The sequence below is a fragment of the Scyliorhinus torazame genome, chromosome 18 (genome assembly GCF_047496885.1).
Source record: "Scyliorhinus torazame isolate Kashiwa2021f chromosome 18, sScyTor2.1, whole genome shotgun sequence".
Taxonomy (NCBI): Eukaryota; Metazoa; Chordata; class Chondrichthyes; order Carcharhiniformes; family Scyliorhinidae; genus Scyliorhinus; species Scyliorhinus torazame.
Genome location: NC_092724.1, coordinates 141,676,186 through 141,694,356, shown reverse-complemented (window position 1 = coordinate 141,694,356; position 18,171 = coordinate 141,676,186). Strand labels below are relative to the sequence as shown.

The window sequence follows — 18,171 nt, the reverse complement described above, 5'->3', positions numbered from 1 at the left end:
ATCTTTTTCCTGCCTTTCGAATTGTTTCATTTGTAATTGAATTCTAGCTAATTCTAATGATTCAGGCTGCGTTTCCAGCAACTCTAAATGCTGAGCTATTGCTTGTATTATCTCCATCTTCCTCACTCCTTCAGTTAAAGCCAAACCCAAAAGCATGGTTTTAGTTACCGTTTGTAAACAAGCCCAAGTGACCTCTTGCCCATCCAGAAAACCTTTTGCATAAAATAAAGCCATTGTACCAGTCACTCCCTATTTAAACATCAACATCTAAAAGAAAGCATCAGATCCACACACACTGCCTTTAAATTCAATAATCCCAAGTCAAACAAGGAATTATACTTTTAAATCCCAGAGTAGACCCAATTTTATTGCAATCCTGGACCAGACCGTAACAGTTTCTAGGATACCAGGCAGAAATCCCAATATGTTATTTAATTTGTAAGACTGTGAGGAAAGGATACATCGCTCCAGGAGTGATTTCATGCACAAATAGGGATATGGTACATTGAAACAAACTTTGTCACAACCGTAGTATTACTAACTTTAACGTCATAAAGAAAATAGCGTGCAATTACCAGTTAAACAATGCTTAAAGGTGACAATGAAACACTGAATCCTAACTCCTATCTTTTATCTGCACTCAAGCAAAACCCATCTCAGGTCAAAACCCACTTTTAAATATACTTAGCTAACCCAGGAACACCTGTTGTAAAGGGATGTCTTTGATAAACTGCTTGGGAGAGGGTGATCCTTCAGGAAATCAGCTTGCTGATTCTTGCCTGTGTTAAACTATTGTTTAACCTTCCAGCCTTTTCAGAATCTGCTGTCCTGTTAACAGGCAAAATCTTTTTAACTATACTGCTTTGAGAGAAACTGCTGGTCATATCTTGAATTGAACTGAAACTCAACACCTGACTGCTTCAGCTCCGGCGCCTTCCATCAATTACATCATCTTACTAAAGCTAAAGAAAATGCCTCCTCAGGGAACCTTAATATAAACAAAATTCCATTTACTCTACTCCAGGTAAACAATATACATGGTTGGAATGAATGGTTAATTTTTTTTTAACGATGCTTTAATTGCCACTCCGTAGTGAAAGTGCCTGCTGGTCTTTTAAACCAGGACGTTTAAAAAACATTACTCTAGCAGTCAGAGACACACTAACGCAGGCTTTTAACCCTTAATGCACCAAATACATATAAAACAAGATATATTTGAAAATCCTACATTCATCACAATGAGGGAGCAGTTGGAATGTATTTCCATGATGCGGCTGTGATACTCCCAAGTTAGCTGATACTTTTGGCAGCTGCCCTTCGCAATTTAAAAAATATATAAATTTAGAGCACCCAATAATTTTTTTCCACTTAAGGGGCAATTTAGCGTGGCCAATCCACTTACCCAGCACAACTTTGGGTTGTGGGGGTGAGACCCATACAGACACGGACAGAATGTGCAAACTCCACACCGACAGTGACCCGGGGCCGGAATCGAATCCGGGTCCTCGGCACCGTGAGACAGTAGTGCTAACCACTGCGCCATAGTGCCGCCCATATCTGCCCTTCGCAATTGAGTTTCTGCCATATCTCTTACTCATTTAGTCCACAGCCCTGTCAATAAAACATGTCAGACCAATCAGAAAGTACATTTGAGATATATGTTTACATTTTTGCTGGGCATGATGCTTTAATTGACCTCAATGTACTTTATTATTTAGATAATATATAACCCGTTTAAATCTACCAGATGTATATCACACACTGGGCTAAATCTCTGGCTTTTAAAGCAAACCAAGGCAGGCCAGCAGCACGGTTCAATTCCCATACCAGCCTCCCGAACAGGCGCGGAATGTGGCGACTAGGGGCTTTTCCCAGTAACTTCATTTGAAGCCTACTTGTGACAATAAGCAATTTTCATTTCATTAATTTATGAGATACTTACCATGCACAATTTTATTTGTTAATTTTAGCAATTATTTCCCATATTTTATTTGAGGTTAAAACATCCCCGTCATTCCACCACCGTTCCCAAATAATAAAAATTAAAATAAAGGAAGAGGACTCAGGTCCAGTTCTCACACCTACACACTACATGCTTTGGTTGACAGCATAAAATCACAGCTGGGTCATGTGAATAATCGGCCAAGGAGATGTTATCTGTAGAGATCTCCAAGAGGATGCTGTTCAGTGTCGCCTTTATTTGTGGTAGCACAGCACGGTACTCCGGAGTAACAGGATCCAGAGGCAGGAGTTCAGCAGTATCGTTCAACAGATTGAAAATCAGAGGTGGGTCATGGTGTTGTTCTGGCCCTTTGTCACCTTTGCAAGCTTTGGCACCACCTAACATCATAAGAAAACAATATGTTATGAGTGTTCCATTTTTCAATTGTGCTGGAACCTAACAGTATATTCAAAAGCCACCAAGGTAGCACAATGCTTATAATGGCAACTGCACAACTCTACTATGCCAGTCTCAACATTTTCTCAAAGAAAGTAGGTCAAACATTTCAAGCACTTTATTGTTTGATCTTCATCAAGTGAAGATTCCAGAAGTAACCGTTTCTTCAGTGTAGCAGAAATTTGGCACATTGCCTTAATCTGCAGTAGTTGTGGCTGCTTTTGGCTAAGCACTGTGGGTTGAGTCTGAGAGAGTGAGCACAGTTTCAGTCAACAAGGGCACATGAATGTCACAGTCCATGAAGCTGTATAAAAATCAAGATTAAAAAAGGTACAACGTCTCAATCAGGTTGGCAAACTGTATGGATGTTAGAATCATTCGGATACTGGCGACTGAAAGGAAAGAACTGAAGTGAGGCTGTACCTCAAGCTCCCTTCCCTCTCAGTGCTGATTAAACCTGTGAATTAATTCTATTCTTTAAAAACACATTTAAACAAATGAACCCACAAATCTTCAGTGCAGCGAAAATAATGAAAACTTCCAAATGATGACTGACAGTGTGAGAGGAACAAATTTGAACATGTTAAAAGATTGTTACTTATTTCAAAGCCCTGCCATAACTTTGTTTGTAATGAGCTTACCTGTTTGCTGCATGCACTACTGCATTATTGTTAATGATGTTAAAGCCACCTAAAGTCAACCCTGAGGTACATAACTAAAATAAAAATGGTACATTTACTGAATGTATGAGCTTATTCTCTATACCTGTGAGGTAGAAAGCCTTGTACTGCTTTAGCCGTATAGTCTTCAAATCCCCAAATTGTCCAGCTGCTCCACTGTTTGGATGGAAAAGAGCCTAGAATATCATGAAGATTCAGGAGTCAAAACTAAATTAAGAATTAGATATCATTGTTTGCTCCAGCTTCCAATACTAACCCCAGGTTGAACAAAAGAAAAACTACAGCAAATATTGATTCAATGCCTTTACTGATTCAAGAAAGTCTATCCTTTTTAAAAATATGTTTATTAAAAAATGTCCATATTAATCAAAACAACCCAAAACAATCAAACAGAAATAGTGAAAGAAAATAGTGAATTTGAAAGTACCTGAAAAGACTGGAACCAGGCAGTTAGGATTTCTCAGTTAACCCCTTAAAACTAGCAAACCTCCCCTCCACAAAGTCCCCAAATCCTTCCTCTCCCATGACTTAAATGTCAAGTTCAAACTAGCTGGTAGGAAATGATGGTGATTGCAAGTGGGGCTAGCAAAGGCAGGGAAAGGAGCTTGAAATGTTGCCCAAACTGCTTCCAAATTTTCAGGGAGGAGACCGCCACTGGACTTGAGGAGAATTTAACCGGGCAAAAATGCAATGGTAGCACGAAATGCAATGGTAGCACGAAGACTAGACAATGTGCAGGAGCTCGCTTCCATTTGACCCCGTATGGAACCGGGATGGCCAAGCCACAGCAAATCCTATGAGTAATGCTGCCCAATAGTAAAACAAAAAATTGGAGAGGGCCAAGCCCCCGACTGTCTGTCTCTTTGGAGCAGAACCCCACAGAGTCTTACCTGCCCAAATAAAGGAGGACATCAATTTATTGACCTTAGCAACAAAGGATTTTGGGAGAAAAATGGGGAGACACTGAAAGAGAAATAAAAATCTCTGAAGTACATTCATTTTAATAGGCTGACCCTACGCGCCAAGGATAGGGGGAGGTTGCCCCACCTCTGCAAGTCTGTTTTAATACCGTCAACCAGACGAGTGTAATCAAATCTATGAAGCGAGGCCCATTGTGGGTCACCCGGGCCCCTAGATAATGAAAGCTAGTTTTGACAAGGCGGAAAAGTAACATCCTTAGGTGGGCTCTCCACCCATGGGGGTTGACCGGGAAACATTCTTGTCTAAGTTCAATCTGTACCCAGAAAAGGAGCCAAAATTGCTAAGCAGTTTCATTATGTCCTCCATGGAGGGTACTGGGTCCGTAATATAGAGAAGTAGGTAATCTGCATAAAGGGACACGGTAGCACCAACATGCTTCACCATTTTCTTCACTGCAATACTTCACTTCACCTCCAGCAGATTACCAAAGGTGTGAAGATAAACTACAGAACAGATGGAAAACTCTTCAACTCATGCCACCTTCAATCCAAAACCCAAACAATTCCAACCGTGGTCATAATAATAATCTTTATTACTGTCACAAGTAGGCTTACATTAACACTGCAACAAAATCACTGTGAAAATCCCCTAGTCGCCACACTCCAGCACCTATTCGGGTACACTGAAGGAGAATTCAGAATGTCCAATTCACCTAACAAGCACATCTTTCAGGACTTGCGGGAGGAAACCAGAGCCCGGAGGAAACCCACACAGGCACGGGGAGAACGTGCAGACTCCGCACAGACTGTGACCCAAGCCGGGAATCGAACCCGGGTCCCGAACCCGGGTCCCTGGTGCTGTGAAGCAACAGTGCTGCCCACTGTGCTACCGTGCCGTCCTCAAGAAGCTTTAGAATGCAGAAGATTCTTGTGTGTGCGCTCATTCAGAAACTAAGTTCATCGATATTACATCATTAACAGTTCCTACTCAAAGCATATGAGAAAGTGGGTCTTTCACAAAACGTCTGGAAAGCTAAAGTCGTTTTCCAACCAGCTCCCACTACAAAACACTGCCCCCATCAATTAAGATCAACAGCAAGATCCTGGAAAATATGTACCATTTTCTGTACCTTGGAGCCGCCTCTCAACGAAGGCAGAATTAGGTAATGAAATTTATCATCACTTCCACCCAGCCTTCCGCCAACCGAGAAAAAGATTATTTGAGATCCAGGTCATGGTTTATAGGGCACCAGTGATCTTTTCAATCCACATGCTTTGGAAACTTGAATGATCTACACAGGTGCCTCAAAGGACTGCAGACCTACCCCTGGCTATGCCTTCATAAGATCTTCCAAATCTGTTGCAATAAATCAGCATTGTCCTCTCGTAGGCCAACTTGTCCAGCATTGGCACGCTAATCACTCCAAACCAGCTCTGCTGGGTGGGACGTGTTGTTTGTATGCCGGACTCCAGGCTCCAGAAGCAACTGCTCTACCCGGAACTTAGTTGTGACAGGAAATTCCCGGGAGGACAGCTGAAACATATTAGGGATGTCCTCAAAGCATCACTGAAGAGGTCAAACTTACTCACCGACTTGTGGGAGACCCTGACTTGCGACTGAGCAAAATAAAGAAAGTTCATCTGGGAGGTACTGAACACATCCAAAAGGCTCCACCAAGAACATGAAGAGGTGAATTTGAGGTGTCGGGGAGGGATGCACAAATCTCCAAACAACCCGTCTACCCAACCCTTCAAGCACCACCTGCCCCGAATGTTACAGTGTCTGCTGATCGGGTTGGACTTACCAGCCATTTCTGAACACATTGAATCAGGGTGAAAACAAGACATTCCCGAACCCGAGGGACTGCCCAAGAAGAATAAGATATTCCCAGTTAATTATTGCCACTCTTCGAAGTGTGAGCAGCTCCACAGGAGATTAACTGGCAGGGCTTGGTGCTGGGGCCCTTGCTATTTGTGGTGTACATTAATGATTTGGCCTTAAATGTAAGGGTATGTGAGAAGTTCACCAATGACATAAAAATTGATGGGGCGTTAAATAGTGAAGAGGATAGCCGTGGACTGCATGAAGATATCAATGGACTGGTCAGGTGGGCAGCGCAATAGCAAATGGAATTCAACCCAGAAAAGTGTGAGGTAATGCACTTGGGGACGACCAACAAGGCAAAGGGTTAACAATGAATGGTAAGACCTCTGAAAGGTCAGAGGGACCTTGGGGTGCAAATCCACAGATCCCTGCAGGTCACAGGGCAGGTAAAGTGCTTAAGAAAACAGATGGATACTTACCTTTATTAGCCGAGGCATAGAATACAAGAGCAGGGAGTTCATGCTGGAACTGAATAAAACACTGGTTAGGCCACAGCTGAAGCACTGCGTGCAGTCTGGTCGCCACATTAAAAGAAAGATATGATTGCACTGGAGAGGGTGCAGAAGAGATTTACCAGGATGCTGCCTGGGCTAGAGGGTCTGAGCTAAGGTACTATTGTTTTCCTTGGAGCAGCAAAGATTGAAAGGGGACCAGATAGAGGTGTATAAGATTATGAGGGTCATAGAGTTTTTTCCATCAGTAGTGGGGTCAATAACCAGGGGCATAGACTTGAGGTAAGAGGTGGAAGGCTAAGAGGAGAGTTGAGGAGAAACCTTTTCACCCATAGGATGGTGGGAATCTGGAAATCACTGCCTGAAAGGGTGGCTGAGTCAGAAACTCTTGTAACATTTATGAAGTATTTGGATATTCACTTGTACTGCCATAACCTCCAAGGCTGTGAGCCAAGCGGTGGAAAATTGGGATTAGTGTAGTCAGGTCTTTGTTAACCAGTTCTGAATGGCCTCCTTCTGTTCTGTAAATGTTTATGAATCTATTAAGTTTAGCAATGGAGAAGCTAAAGAAATGCTTAATTCTTGAGATCCTGTTGTTGCAGTTAACACTGCAGATGTGGTGAGTGGAATTTGTGGGTAAGATCCTGCAGCCATTGGTATTTCAGACAAGACAATGTCGGCGAATAGTTAGGACATTTCATATGCTGTTGCTATAAATAAAGATCATCATAATCAGAACTGGGAGGGAGATCTTCACATGCAATGTACTTCCTAAGAAAAACAAGCAAAACTTAAGGCTAATAATAACTTCCTGACAGACCGATGGGATATGACCTGAGGCTGTTTCCGTGACGTGTCTGACAACGCCAGACAAAACACTATTTTTGCTTTGCTTTGTTTAGTTACTTTATTTTAGGTAGAAGACGTGAACATCAGTTTGTGGTGAATTATATCAAATGCACCAGCTTAGTAATGGTAGGCTGGATAATTTACATGCACTTGAGTGAATAGCACTGATTATGTTGTGAACAGTTTTACAATTCCTCACAACAAAGGCACATATTTTCCATTATTCTGATTATACCATATTTCCTGACTTTTAAAAATATTTTTGAAGTTTTGAAATTGAATTATGTGCAGTGAGCACACAACAGTACCAAGATTCAAGGAACGTTTCTGGTCAATTACATCCTCAAGTTATGTGGCTGGGTAGATTAAGCAGATAAATATTTTGGAAACGTCAGTTCTGAAATGTATTTCATGGTAGGTTTATATAGCAATGTGGACTTCTATGTGCCCATCAATGTCGCCAAGATTACAATGGGACATTTTGCCTCATCAAATTTTAAAACAGATAATCCTGAGAAAGGCCAAGTAGAAGGAGGCAAGGGGTGTATCAGAGCAGAAAAATGGGACTCAAGTTTTGATGCTTTCCTTGTCTATGCACAAGAGTTCTAAAAATTAAAGCAGACACACAAATTCACCACCAGCTGCACATCACCCGTGTCCAACATGTCTTTCGAAAATGTGCAGACGTTTTCTTGTGCAGTTAAAGGCACTTTAATATAGAAATATTCTGAATATTTCAGAAAGGAAATCTCTACCAGAAGACATTTCAACTCTTTAGCCACGTATATTATTCTATCAAACTTAAGGATCTGACTGAGTATCTGGTTAGGAATGGGAATGGTGATTACAGGAACGAGTAAAAACATAGGCAATCCTAAATTTCATACAGCAAGTTGCTTTTTGTGCAAATTGAGTCTCCATGGCAGCCAGAAGGTTCATAGGGCAGTGATTAAGTCTGCAGCTGTCCTTCTGTTTCTGACTGCCTGGATAAGATGTGCTAGGGTGTTTCTGAGCTATGCTAATAATGCGTGGAATTATAGAATGATACAGCACAGAAGGTGGTCATCTGACCCACTGCCTGAGCCAACCCTTCAAAAGGGATAACCAATTTGTTCCCTCTTCTCTTTTCCCATAGCTCTGCAAGCCTTTCCTCTTTTAGTATTTAGCCAATTCCTTTTTCACGGAGCCTGCTTCCTTCCACCTGGACTGGAACAGGCTGCACCAGGAAGTAAGTGAGAGGATCTGAGGGCAATCATGGTGGGATTGGGAGGCTGGGGTTCACGTTCAGATCGGGGTAAATATGGAAGTCTTGAGGCTGGGGAGGCCCAAGGACATTTTGAGGGGGCGGGTGGAATGGGGGAAGTTACAGTCTTGTTCCTTCTGGCCTGCAAGGAATTTAAAGAGAAGGAAAGTTTACAACAGAACATAGTCTCTTCTAGCTAGTCTGTTCCTGCTGAGAGACAAAATACAATGCGTGACTCCACTGATGCTGGTGCTAATGGCATAACTGGACTGAGACTTCTGCATCCTAAGTATAATACCCGATTGCCTTTTGTGGGAAGCTTGTCAAGTGCCTGAATTATTGCCATCAAAATGATTGTGGCCAGGAATGGGACAATTTGAAGTCCTAAATAGTCATCCCCTTATCCTGAGACTATGCCTCTTAATTCTAGATGCTCCAGCTGTCAAGGGTTTATTTAACGGAGGTAACTATCAGACTTAGTATACCATATTCTTAATGGTGGTAAATTAAAACTGATCTTGCAGCTCAGATGCTTGTGGAAATTAATGCAATTAAGCAAACGTTTGTCTGCAGAGGGCCTTCCAAAATCTTCAAATTTTATGTCACTTGCAAATGTATGATACATTAAAAATACTAGAGGGCCACAACATTCAGTTGGTACTTTGCCTGAAGTGCAGGTTACATCATGCGAACTGTTCAGCTCAGTTTGACTGGCCTAACTTGACGTGTTAACTGGAAGCAGGAAACAATATACAAAGAAAAAGGAAAGATTTGCATTTATATAGAACCGTCCATGACCTCAAAACATTTCAAAGCACTTTACAACCAATGAAGTACTTTCAAAACAGAACTGTTGTTGTAAAGTAGAACATGCAATAGCTAATTTGTGCACAGCTAGCTCTCATAAACAGCAATCAATAGAAATAGAAATAGAACGAGTGACCAGATCATCTGTTTTATGTGTTGGCCAGGACACCTGGTGAACTCTCTGCTCATCTTTGAATTGTCCTCTCATTCACCCGAGAGGACAGTTTCACATTTCCTCACTGCGGCGCTTAATTATCAGCCTAGATTATGAGCTCAGGTTTTTGCCATTGGATTTGAACCACAAACTGTTGTTACAGAAATAAAACCGGCACAAGGAGATTCAATTTCCACTCCAATACCAGCCTCCCCGAACAAGCGCCGGAATGTGGCGACTAGGGCTTTTCACCAGTATCTTCATTTGAAGCCTACTTGTGACAATAAGCCATTTTCATTTCATTAATCGTCACAATTGCTGGTAAAACCCTTTGCAAACATCAGTGCAAAAGAAAAGGCTGAAGCAATTGCAATGATCTTCAGGCAGAAGTGCCAGTGCCACGAAACAATATACAAAGAAAAAGGAAAGATTTGCATTTATATCGCACTTTCCATGAAGTCAAAACATTTCAAAGTACTTTACAACCAATGAAGTACATTCAAAATATAATTGCTGTTACAAAGTAGAACATGCATCAGCTAATTTGTGTACAGCTAGCGCTCATAAACAACAATAAATATAAATATTTAAAAAATATATAAATAGAATGAATGATCCATTCCGCCCTCCTCCGGAGGTCCCAGCATCGCAGATGCCAGTTTTCAGCCAATTTGATTCACTCCACAAGGTCTCAAGAAACAGCTAAAACTGGACACAGCGAAGGCCATGGGCCCTGACAACATTCCGGCAATAGTACTGAAGACTTGTGTTCAGAACATGCCGCGCCAACGGCAAGTTGTTCCTCTACAGTTACAACACTGGCGCCTACCCAGCAATGTGGAAAGGTGCCCAGGTATATCCTGTACACAAAAAGCAGGACAAATCCAACCCATCAATTGCTGCCTCATCAGTCTACACTCAGTCATCATGAAAGTGATGAAAGGGGTCATCAACAGTGCTATCAAGCAGCACTTGCTAAGCAATAATCTGCTCACTGACGCTCAGCTTGGGTTCCGGCAGGATCACTCGGCTTGTGACTTCATTGCAGCCTTGGTTCAAACATGGGCAAAAGAGTTGAATGCCAGAGGTAAGGTGAGAGTTACTACCCTTGCCACCAAGACAGCCTTTGACCGTGTGCGGCACCAAGGAGTCCTAGCAATACTGGAGTCACGGGGAAAACACTCGGTTGGATGGAGTCATACTTGGCACAAAGGAAGATGGTTGTGGTTGTTGGAGGTCAGTAGTCTCAGCTCCAGGACATGACTGCAGGAATTCATTAGAGTAGTATCCTAGGCTCAACCATCTTCAGCTGCTTCACCAATGACCTTCCTTTCATCGTATGATCAGAAGTGGGGATGTTCACTGATAATTTTAAAAGTATAGAAATGGTTTTGGAGAAATTAATGGGAATGAAGGCGGACAAATCTCCAAGGCCTGATAATCTTCATCTCAGAATACTTAAGGAAGTGGTCCTAGAAATAGTAGACCCATTGGTGTTTATTTTCCAAAATTCTTTGGACGAGGATGGTTCCTACAGATTGTAGGGTAGCTAATATGACCCCGCTATTCAAAAAGGGAGTTAGAGAGAAAATAGGGAACTATAGACCAGTGAGCCTGGTGTCAGTAGTAGGGAAGTTGCTGGAGTCCATTATGAAGGATTTCATAGCACTGCATTTGGAAAGCAGTGGTATAATCAGACAAAGTCAGCATTGGCTTAGGAAAGGGAAATCATGCTTGACAAATCTACTATAATTCTTTGAAGATGTAACTAGTAGAGGTGACCAGGGAGAACCGGCGGATGTGATCTATTTCGACGTTCAAAAGGCTTTCGACAAGGTCTCACACAGCTTCATGCTTGTCAAATCTACTATAATTCTTTGAAGATATAACTAGTAGAGGTGACCAGGGAGAACCGGTGGATGTGGTTTATTTAAACTTTCAGAAGGCTCTCAACAAGGTCTCACATAGCTGATTACTATGTAAAGTTCAAATGCATGGGATTCCGTGTAATGTCTTGAGACGGATAGAAAGCTGGTTAGTAGACAGGAGGCAAAAAGTTGAAATAAATGGGTCTTTTTCTGATTGGCAGGCAGTGACTAGTGGGGTACCCACAGGGATCTGTGCTAGGACCCCAACTGTTCACATTATATATTAATGGTTTGGACGAGGGAAATTTGCAGATGATACAAAGTTGGGTGGGAGGATGAACTATACAGAGGATGCAGGGATGCTTCAGCGGAATTTGGACAGGCTGAGTGAGTCGGTATATGCATTGCAGTTGCAGTATAATGTGAATAAATGTAAGGTTATCCGCTTCGGAGCAGATTGTTATTTGAATGGGTGTAAATTGAGAGAGGTGGATACTCAGCGAGACCTTGGTGTCCTCGTGCATCAGTCGTTGAAAGTAAGCGCGCAGGTACAGCTGGCAATAAAGAAGGCAAATGGTATATTTGTAATGAGAGGATTTGAGTGCAGGAATAGGGATGTTTTACTGCAATTGTATAGGGCATTGGTGAGGCCACACCTGGAGTATTGTGTGCAGTTTCCGTGTCCTTATCTGAGGAAGGATGTTCTTGCTATGGACAGAATGCAGCGAAGGTTTACCAGGCTGAATGCTGGGATGGCAGGACTGTCATATGAGGAAAGAGACCAAGTGGGTTAGGATTATATTCATTGGAATTTAGAAGATTAAGAGGGGATCTCGTTGAAACTTATAAAATTCTAACATGATTAGACAGGGTAGATTCAGAAAGAATATTCTCGATGGTGGGTGAGTCCAGAACTAAGGGTCAACACGGTAGCACAGTGGTTAGCACTGTTGCTTCACAGCACCAGGGACCCAGGTTTAATTCAAGGCTTGGGTCACTGTCTGTGTGGAGTCTGCACCTTCTCGCCGTGTCTGCGTGGGTTTCCTCTGCATGCTCCGGTTTCCTCCCACGAGTCCTGAGAGACGTGCTTGTTAGGTGAATTGGACATTCTGAACTCTCCCTCCGTGTACCCGAACAGGCGCCGGAATGTGCGACTAGGGGATGTTCACAGTAACTTCATTGCAGTGTTAATGTAAGCCTACTTGTGGCACTAATAAAGATTATTATTATTTGTAGTTTCTTTCTCTCCGCCAGTCGCTTTATGGTCGGGGCCGAGGAGTACCAGCAATCTGCCTCCAGTATGGAGTTGACCAGCTCTTGCCTAGCTGCCCTCTCCTTCCTATATTTTCACATCTTGTATGCAGTAATTTCTCTCCCTTATCACACCTTCAGTGCCTCCCTGAACATGGAGGGTGAGACCTCCCCATTCTGGTTTTTGGTAACATACCCATCTATGGCCTGTGATGTCTGTTCACAGAATGACTTGTCGGCCAGGAGGATCGTGACCAGCCTCCATGGGAGGGGGCGCGTTGTGCCTGGCCCGTCTGCATCCTCACATCCACATAATGTGGCGGAGATTACGATTGCGGAGTACTCTGCTCCTACTACTCCTGGAAGCACCACTTTCCCCACTACAAAGAAGTTCATCCCATTGTGTACCATGTGTATCGGGGAGAAAATGTAGTAGTCCTTTTCCCCTGGGGTTGTGACCCTCCATGGGTCCACTGCCCCCATCTGTTCCATGATCACAGCCAGTTCCTTCATCATGTTTGACTTTCCCTCGATTTGGGGTTTAATCTGTTTGTCCGAAGACCCCCCCTGCCATAATGAGTCAGATGGGCGTCTATGTCAGGGATTTCCACCATGATTTTCTTCATGAATTCTGCGTCGTCCCAGTTGGGAGTATATACGTTTACAAGGACCACTGGTGCCCTTCCAGGATACCATTAACCATGACTTACCTTCCACCTTGGTCGTAACCATCCTCACCTCTGTAAATGTTGTCCTCAAATTGAGCAGTATGGCCCCCCCACTAGCCCTCGTCCCGTAGCACGAATGGTAAGTCTGTCCCACCCAGATCTTTCTTACCTGCAGTCGGTCCTTCTCCCTCAGGTGGGTCTCCTGCAGGAAGATTATGTCGGCTCCCAGACTTGGAAATGTCTACTATTTACACAGCCAAATTCAATCTTATAATTGACAGTATCAAGTTGATCTCCACAAAAGAGGTTCTGTGGCTGAATACGTTTTATACCCCCACAAATATTGTATTGCCTGTGCAAGCAAGATGGGGAGAGACAGAGGTCATTGTTGGGGAGAGAGAAAGATTGTCATTCCTTAGAGATGGAGGTGGATACAGGAGCTGCCGTCTCCATCATGGGGGAACTCACATTCCAGCATCTCCGAACAGGTATTTGCCTTTAAACCTAAGGGACACCAGGGTCAAAGTAGCCACGTACATGGGAGAACCTTTGAAGAGTACGGGGACCGCCACGACTCCGGTAGCCTATGGCCAGCAGGCAGCACGACTCCCACTCATAATCGCGCAAGGATCAGGCCCTAGTGTCATGGGCAGGGATTGGCTCCAGAAGATCTGACAGAACTGGCTGTATATCTTTTAATTAACGATTGGTGGATTGTACGAGGTTATTAAAAAATACCTCAAAGTATTCCAAGAGAGCCTCAGTAAAATAAAAGGAGCGAAGGCCAAGATCAATGTGGATCCCGACACCTTACCAAAATATTTCAGGGCTCGGCCAGTCCCATACTCTTTGCTTGCAAAGGTAGAGATAGAAATCGAGTGGTTGGAAGGTGGAACTTGACATGTTAAGTATTATGAGCTTATACTAGTAGTACAGCAAATCGTACAAGATCCCATGGCAATATTTGAGGTGCAGGGTTTTCTCCTAGTGTCCCAGCAAAAAATTCCTCCCTCAAACGAACACCACCAAAATCAGACAAACAGTGGTAGCAGTATGCACCATCTACAAGATGCACTGCAGGAACTCAGCAAGGTTCCTTAGGTAGCACCCATGGCCACTACCATCTAGAAGGACAAGGGCAGCAGATACCTGGGAACCACCTGGAGGTTCCCCTCCAAGTCACTCACCATCCTGACTTGGAAATAGATCGTAGTTCCTTTGCTGTCGCTGAGTCACAATCCTGGAATTCCCTTGCCAGCGGAACTGTGGATGTACTTACACCTCAGGGTCTGCAGCAGTTCAAAAAGACGGTTCACCACCACCTTCTCAAGGGCATCAAAGAATGGGCAATAAATGCTAGCCTAACCAGCAACATCCACATCCTGTTAAAAGTGCATTAAATAAATGCACATTTCACATTGTTAGTCTTTTGATGTATGTAATTGCCTGCAGCATTTGCTTATATAATTCAAAAGCAATGAATTTGTTTTGAAATGGTTTTGGGTGTGATAATGCAATGTAAAAAGATTTTTATTTAGTTTATAACATAACAAGCATTACCTGGTGACCATAGTCTGACTGACCCAACAGCACCTCCGTTATATCCAAACTATCATAGCGTCTGTTGGGAGGCAGGCTTACATTTGCCAGTGAAATCAAGGTGGAAAATATATCTAAAGTACTGTAAAAAAATATTTTTTTTAGGATGGAACATTATAAATTTGCAGGTCACAGACAAAATATTTGAAATCATAATTTTGGAAAATGTATCTTTGCTAATCAGAAGACATTGATGTTCAGTAACTTTCCTCTGATGAAGTAAGCATGTTGATATTTTTTAATATAGTTCAAATTTCAGACAATTCTGACATCAAGAACTGCAGAAATTAGACTGAAATCCAATAGTGATTACAAGCAAATATTAGTTATGCTTTTCTTTTTCCCAGCGTTCTCCTGAAACCATTGGCTCTTACTGCAGTAAAATTCCATGAGGACTAACACCTTTCCAGTATCTTGTTTAAGTAGTTACTGTTTCTATGCAAGGCTAGATGTGAAGCGTTGACAAACTAATCAACTACAAAATATACTTTGGGATAAGTTAGTGGATCATTCAAATGCAATACTAAGTTCACATGAGTTTCTTTCTGTGTCTAGATGTATTGCTAGTTCAGCTGGCTGAAGACGATTACTCGATCAACACCTTAAGCTTGTTCTGAAAAACACTTTGGATAATCCTCTTCTGCTACACACAAAGGTCAGGACAACTTCTATAACACAGAAGGAGTAAATTGAAACACTCGTTCTCTCAACTGCACAATTGTGGCTCAGTTGGGAGTAGCCTCGGCTCTGAGTGAGAAAGTTGTGGACTCAAGTCCCACAGTAGAGACTAGAGTGCAAAATGCCTGGCTGACAGTGCAGAATTGAGAGAATACTGAGGCGCAAAATTGGCTCACCTGTCCTTCTCGACTGTCTGCAGCCTTTGATATGGTTGATCATACCATCCTCCCCAAAAGCCACATCATTCATCCAGGTGGGTAGAAGTGGTTCCGTTCTTATCTATCTAATCATAGCCAGATTTTCACTTTCAAAGGCTTCTCTTACTGCTTCATCACCTTTATTTCAGTGTCCTCGAGGACCTATTCTTGGACCCCTATTTCTCATTTACATATTTTGACGACATAATCTGAAAACACAGCCTCAGCTTTCGCATGGAAGCTTTATAATGCCCAGTTTTACCTCACCCCCATCTCTTAGATGAACAGAAAATTCCTTGAATCAGATATTGCATAGACCGAAGGCATTTGTCTTTGGTCCTGACCACAAGCTCCATTGCCTAGCTACTGCACTTCATCTCTCTCCTTGGCAACTGGCTGAGGCTGAACCAGGCTGTTTATAACCTTGTGTTACATTTGACTCTGAAATGTGTTTGCGACTGCATATCCGTGCATCACTAAGCCTGCCCATTCAACATCCGTAGCCTCATCCACCCCAATCCACCCGTCTCACTTCATATACTTTTGAAACACGCATCCATTCTTTTTTTTGCCTCTAGACTTAATTATTCCGATACACCACCCGCATTTTACTCTGTGAAAACTTGAGATCATTCAAATCTCTGCAGCCATGTCCTTACTCACACCAAGTCTTGTTCACCCATTCTCCCACCCCCTCCCCCCCTGCTCCCTGACCTACCTTGGCTCCCACTTAAGCATCATCTCATCTTTAAAACAGTCAACCTTGTTTTCAAATCCCTCAGGGGCTTGGTCCCTCACATATCAATTCCCCTCCAGTCCCACAACAGTCAGAGGGGGCCGACTCTCCTCTGATTCTGGCTTCTTGAGTATTCCTCCATTTTAATAGCTCCATCACTGGTGACATCATCTTCCGCTGGCTAGATCCCAAGTACGGAAATTCCCTCCATAAAACTCTCACCCCCCCCCCCCCCCCCCTTTTAAGATGATCCTTAAAACCGCTCAGTTGACCAAACTTTTGGCCATCTGTCCCAATATTGCCTTTATGACTCGCGGTGTCATATCTGGCTTTATGATGATCCTGTGAAGTACCCCGGAACATTTTCTCAGGTTGAAGGCACTATATAAACACATGTTGTTGCTGTTCTAAAGCATTTTTGGACTTTCCAAACATTGCTATATAAATGGAAGTCTTTTTCCTTACCTGAGCAGTGAACCGCTTGTGCTATTAGCTGGGATCTTTTCTGGCCAATATGCTACTGCTGGCACGCGATGGCCACCTTCCCATGTAGTCCTTTTTGCTGAACTTCCACCTAAACCAGAAACAACATTTATAAAATTACATTAACCAACATCACAGTCAGTAGACTAATAATATATTCCTCCCGTGGGCATCTGCCTACGTCCCTTCCTCAATCTCCTCTCCCAACTCCTTCTCCCATTTACCTTTCACCTCCACCACCGAGGCCTCCTCCTCCTCCTGCATCACCTGGTAAGTTTCCGAGATCTTCCCCACTCCCCCCCCTCCTTACCTGTAAGTACCTGAAGGTGTTCCCCGGGGGAAGCCCATACTTCTCCTCCAGCTCAACCAGGCTCGCAAACTTCCCGTCCACAAACAGGTCTCCCAACCTTCATATCCCTGCCCTGTGCCACCCCAAAAACCCTCCATCTGTTCTCCCTGGGATGAACCGGTGGTTCCCCCGTATTACAGGGCACACATGACCGGGACAAGGATGAGCCAGTTCTTTGGGGGCGAGGACAGGTGTGTTAGGTGCTTGGGGAGCCCAGCGAATCACACCCATATGTTCTGGGCATGCCCAGTGCTGGAGGAATTTTGGAGGGATGTAGCGAGGACGGTGTCGAGGGTGGTAGGTTCCAGGGTCAAGCCGGGCTAGGGGCTCGCAATATTTGGGGTGGCAGAGGAGCCGGGAGTGCAGGAGGTGAAAGAGGCCGTATTCTGGCCTTTGTGTCCCTGGTAGCCCGGCGGAGGATTCTTCTTCAGTGGAAGGATGCGAGGCCCCCAAGCGTGGAATCATGGATCAACGATATGGTGGGGTTTATTAAGTTGGAGAGGGTGAAATTCGCCTTGAGAGGGTCGGTACAACGGTTCTTTAGGCGGTGGCAACCGTTCTTAGACTTCCTGGCAGAACGGTAGACATTGGTCAATGGCAGCAGCAACTCGGGGGGGGGGGGGAGGTTATTTTATTTTTGTTTTTGTTTATTTACACTGGGAGGGTCTGAGGGGGTGTATATATTTACTATGTTTGCTTTGTGTTAAGTCGGGTGTTAATTTATTATTTATGTACAGGGGGGAGAGGGGGGATGGAGGGTTGCTTTTTTGGACTGTGTTTTGTACTGATAATTTATGAAAATCTTAACAAAAATTATTTAAAAAAAAATATATATATATATTCCTGTATAACTATTAGATTTACCAGGATTGCACACTCTGTTCTCGTAAATGGGCAACCTCTCAACAATTCTCTCTCCTCCTGCCCAAAAGAAAATGGGTCAGTTACCAAGCA

General features: G+C 43.3%; 1 protein-coding gene across 1 annotated transcript in view; it reads right to left on the bottom strand.

The window, feature by feature from the left end:
- Positions 1-333: 333 nt before the first annotated feature.
- arsg (arylsulfatase G) overlaps positions 334-18,171 on the bottom strand; it is a 48,798-nt gene continuing 30,960 nt past the window's right edge. The window contains exons 8-11 of the mRNA XM_072483507.1: positions 16,851-16,959; positions 14,736-14,856; positions 3,164-3,254; positions 334-2,340 (exon numbers count right to left, since the gene is read on the bottom strand). Coding sequence (XP_072339608.1) covers positions 2,063-2,340; positions 3,164-3,254; positions 14,736-14,856; positions 16,851-16,959 — 599 coding nt within the window. The 3' untranslated portion in view covers positions 334-2,062. The remainder of the gene's footprint in view (positions 2,341-3,163; positions 3,255-14,735; positions 14,857-16,850; positions 16,960-18,171) is intronic.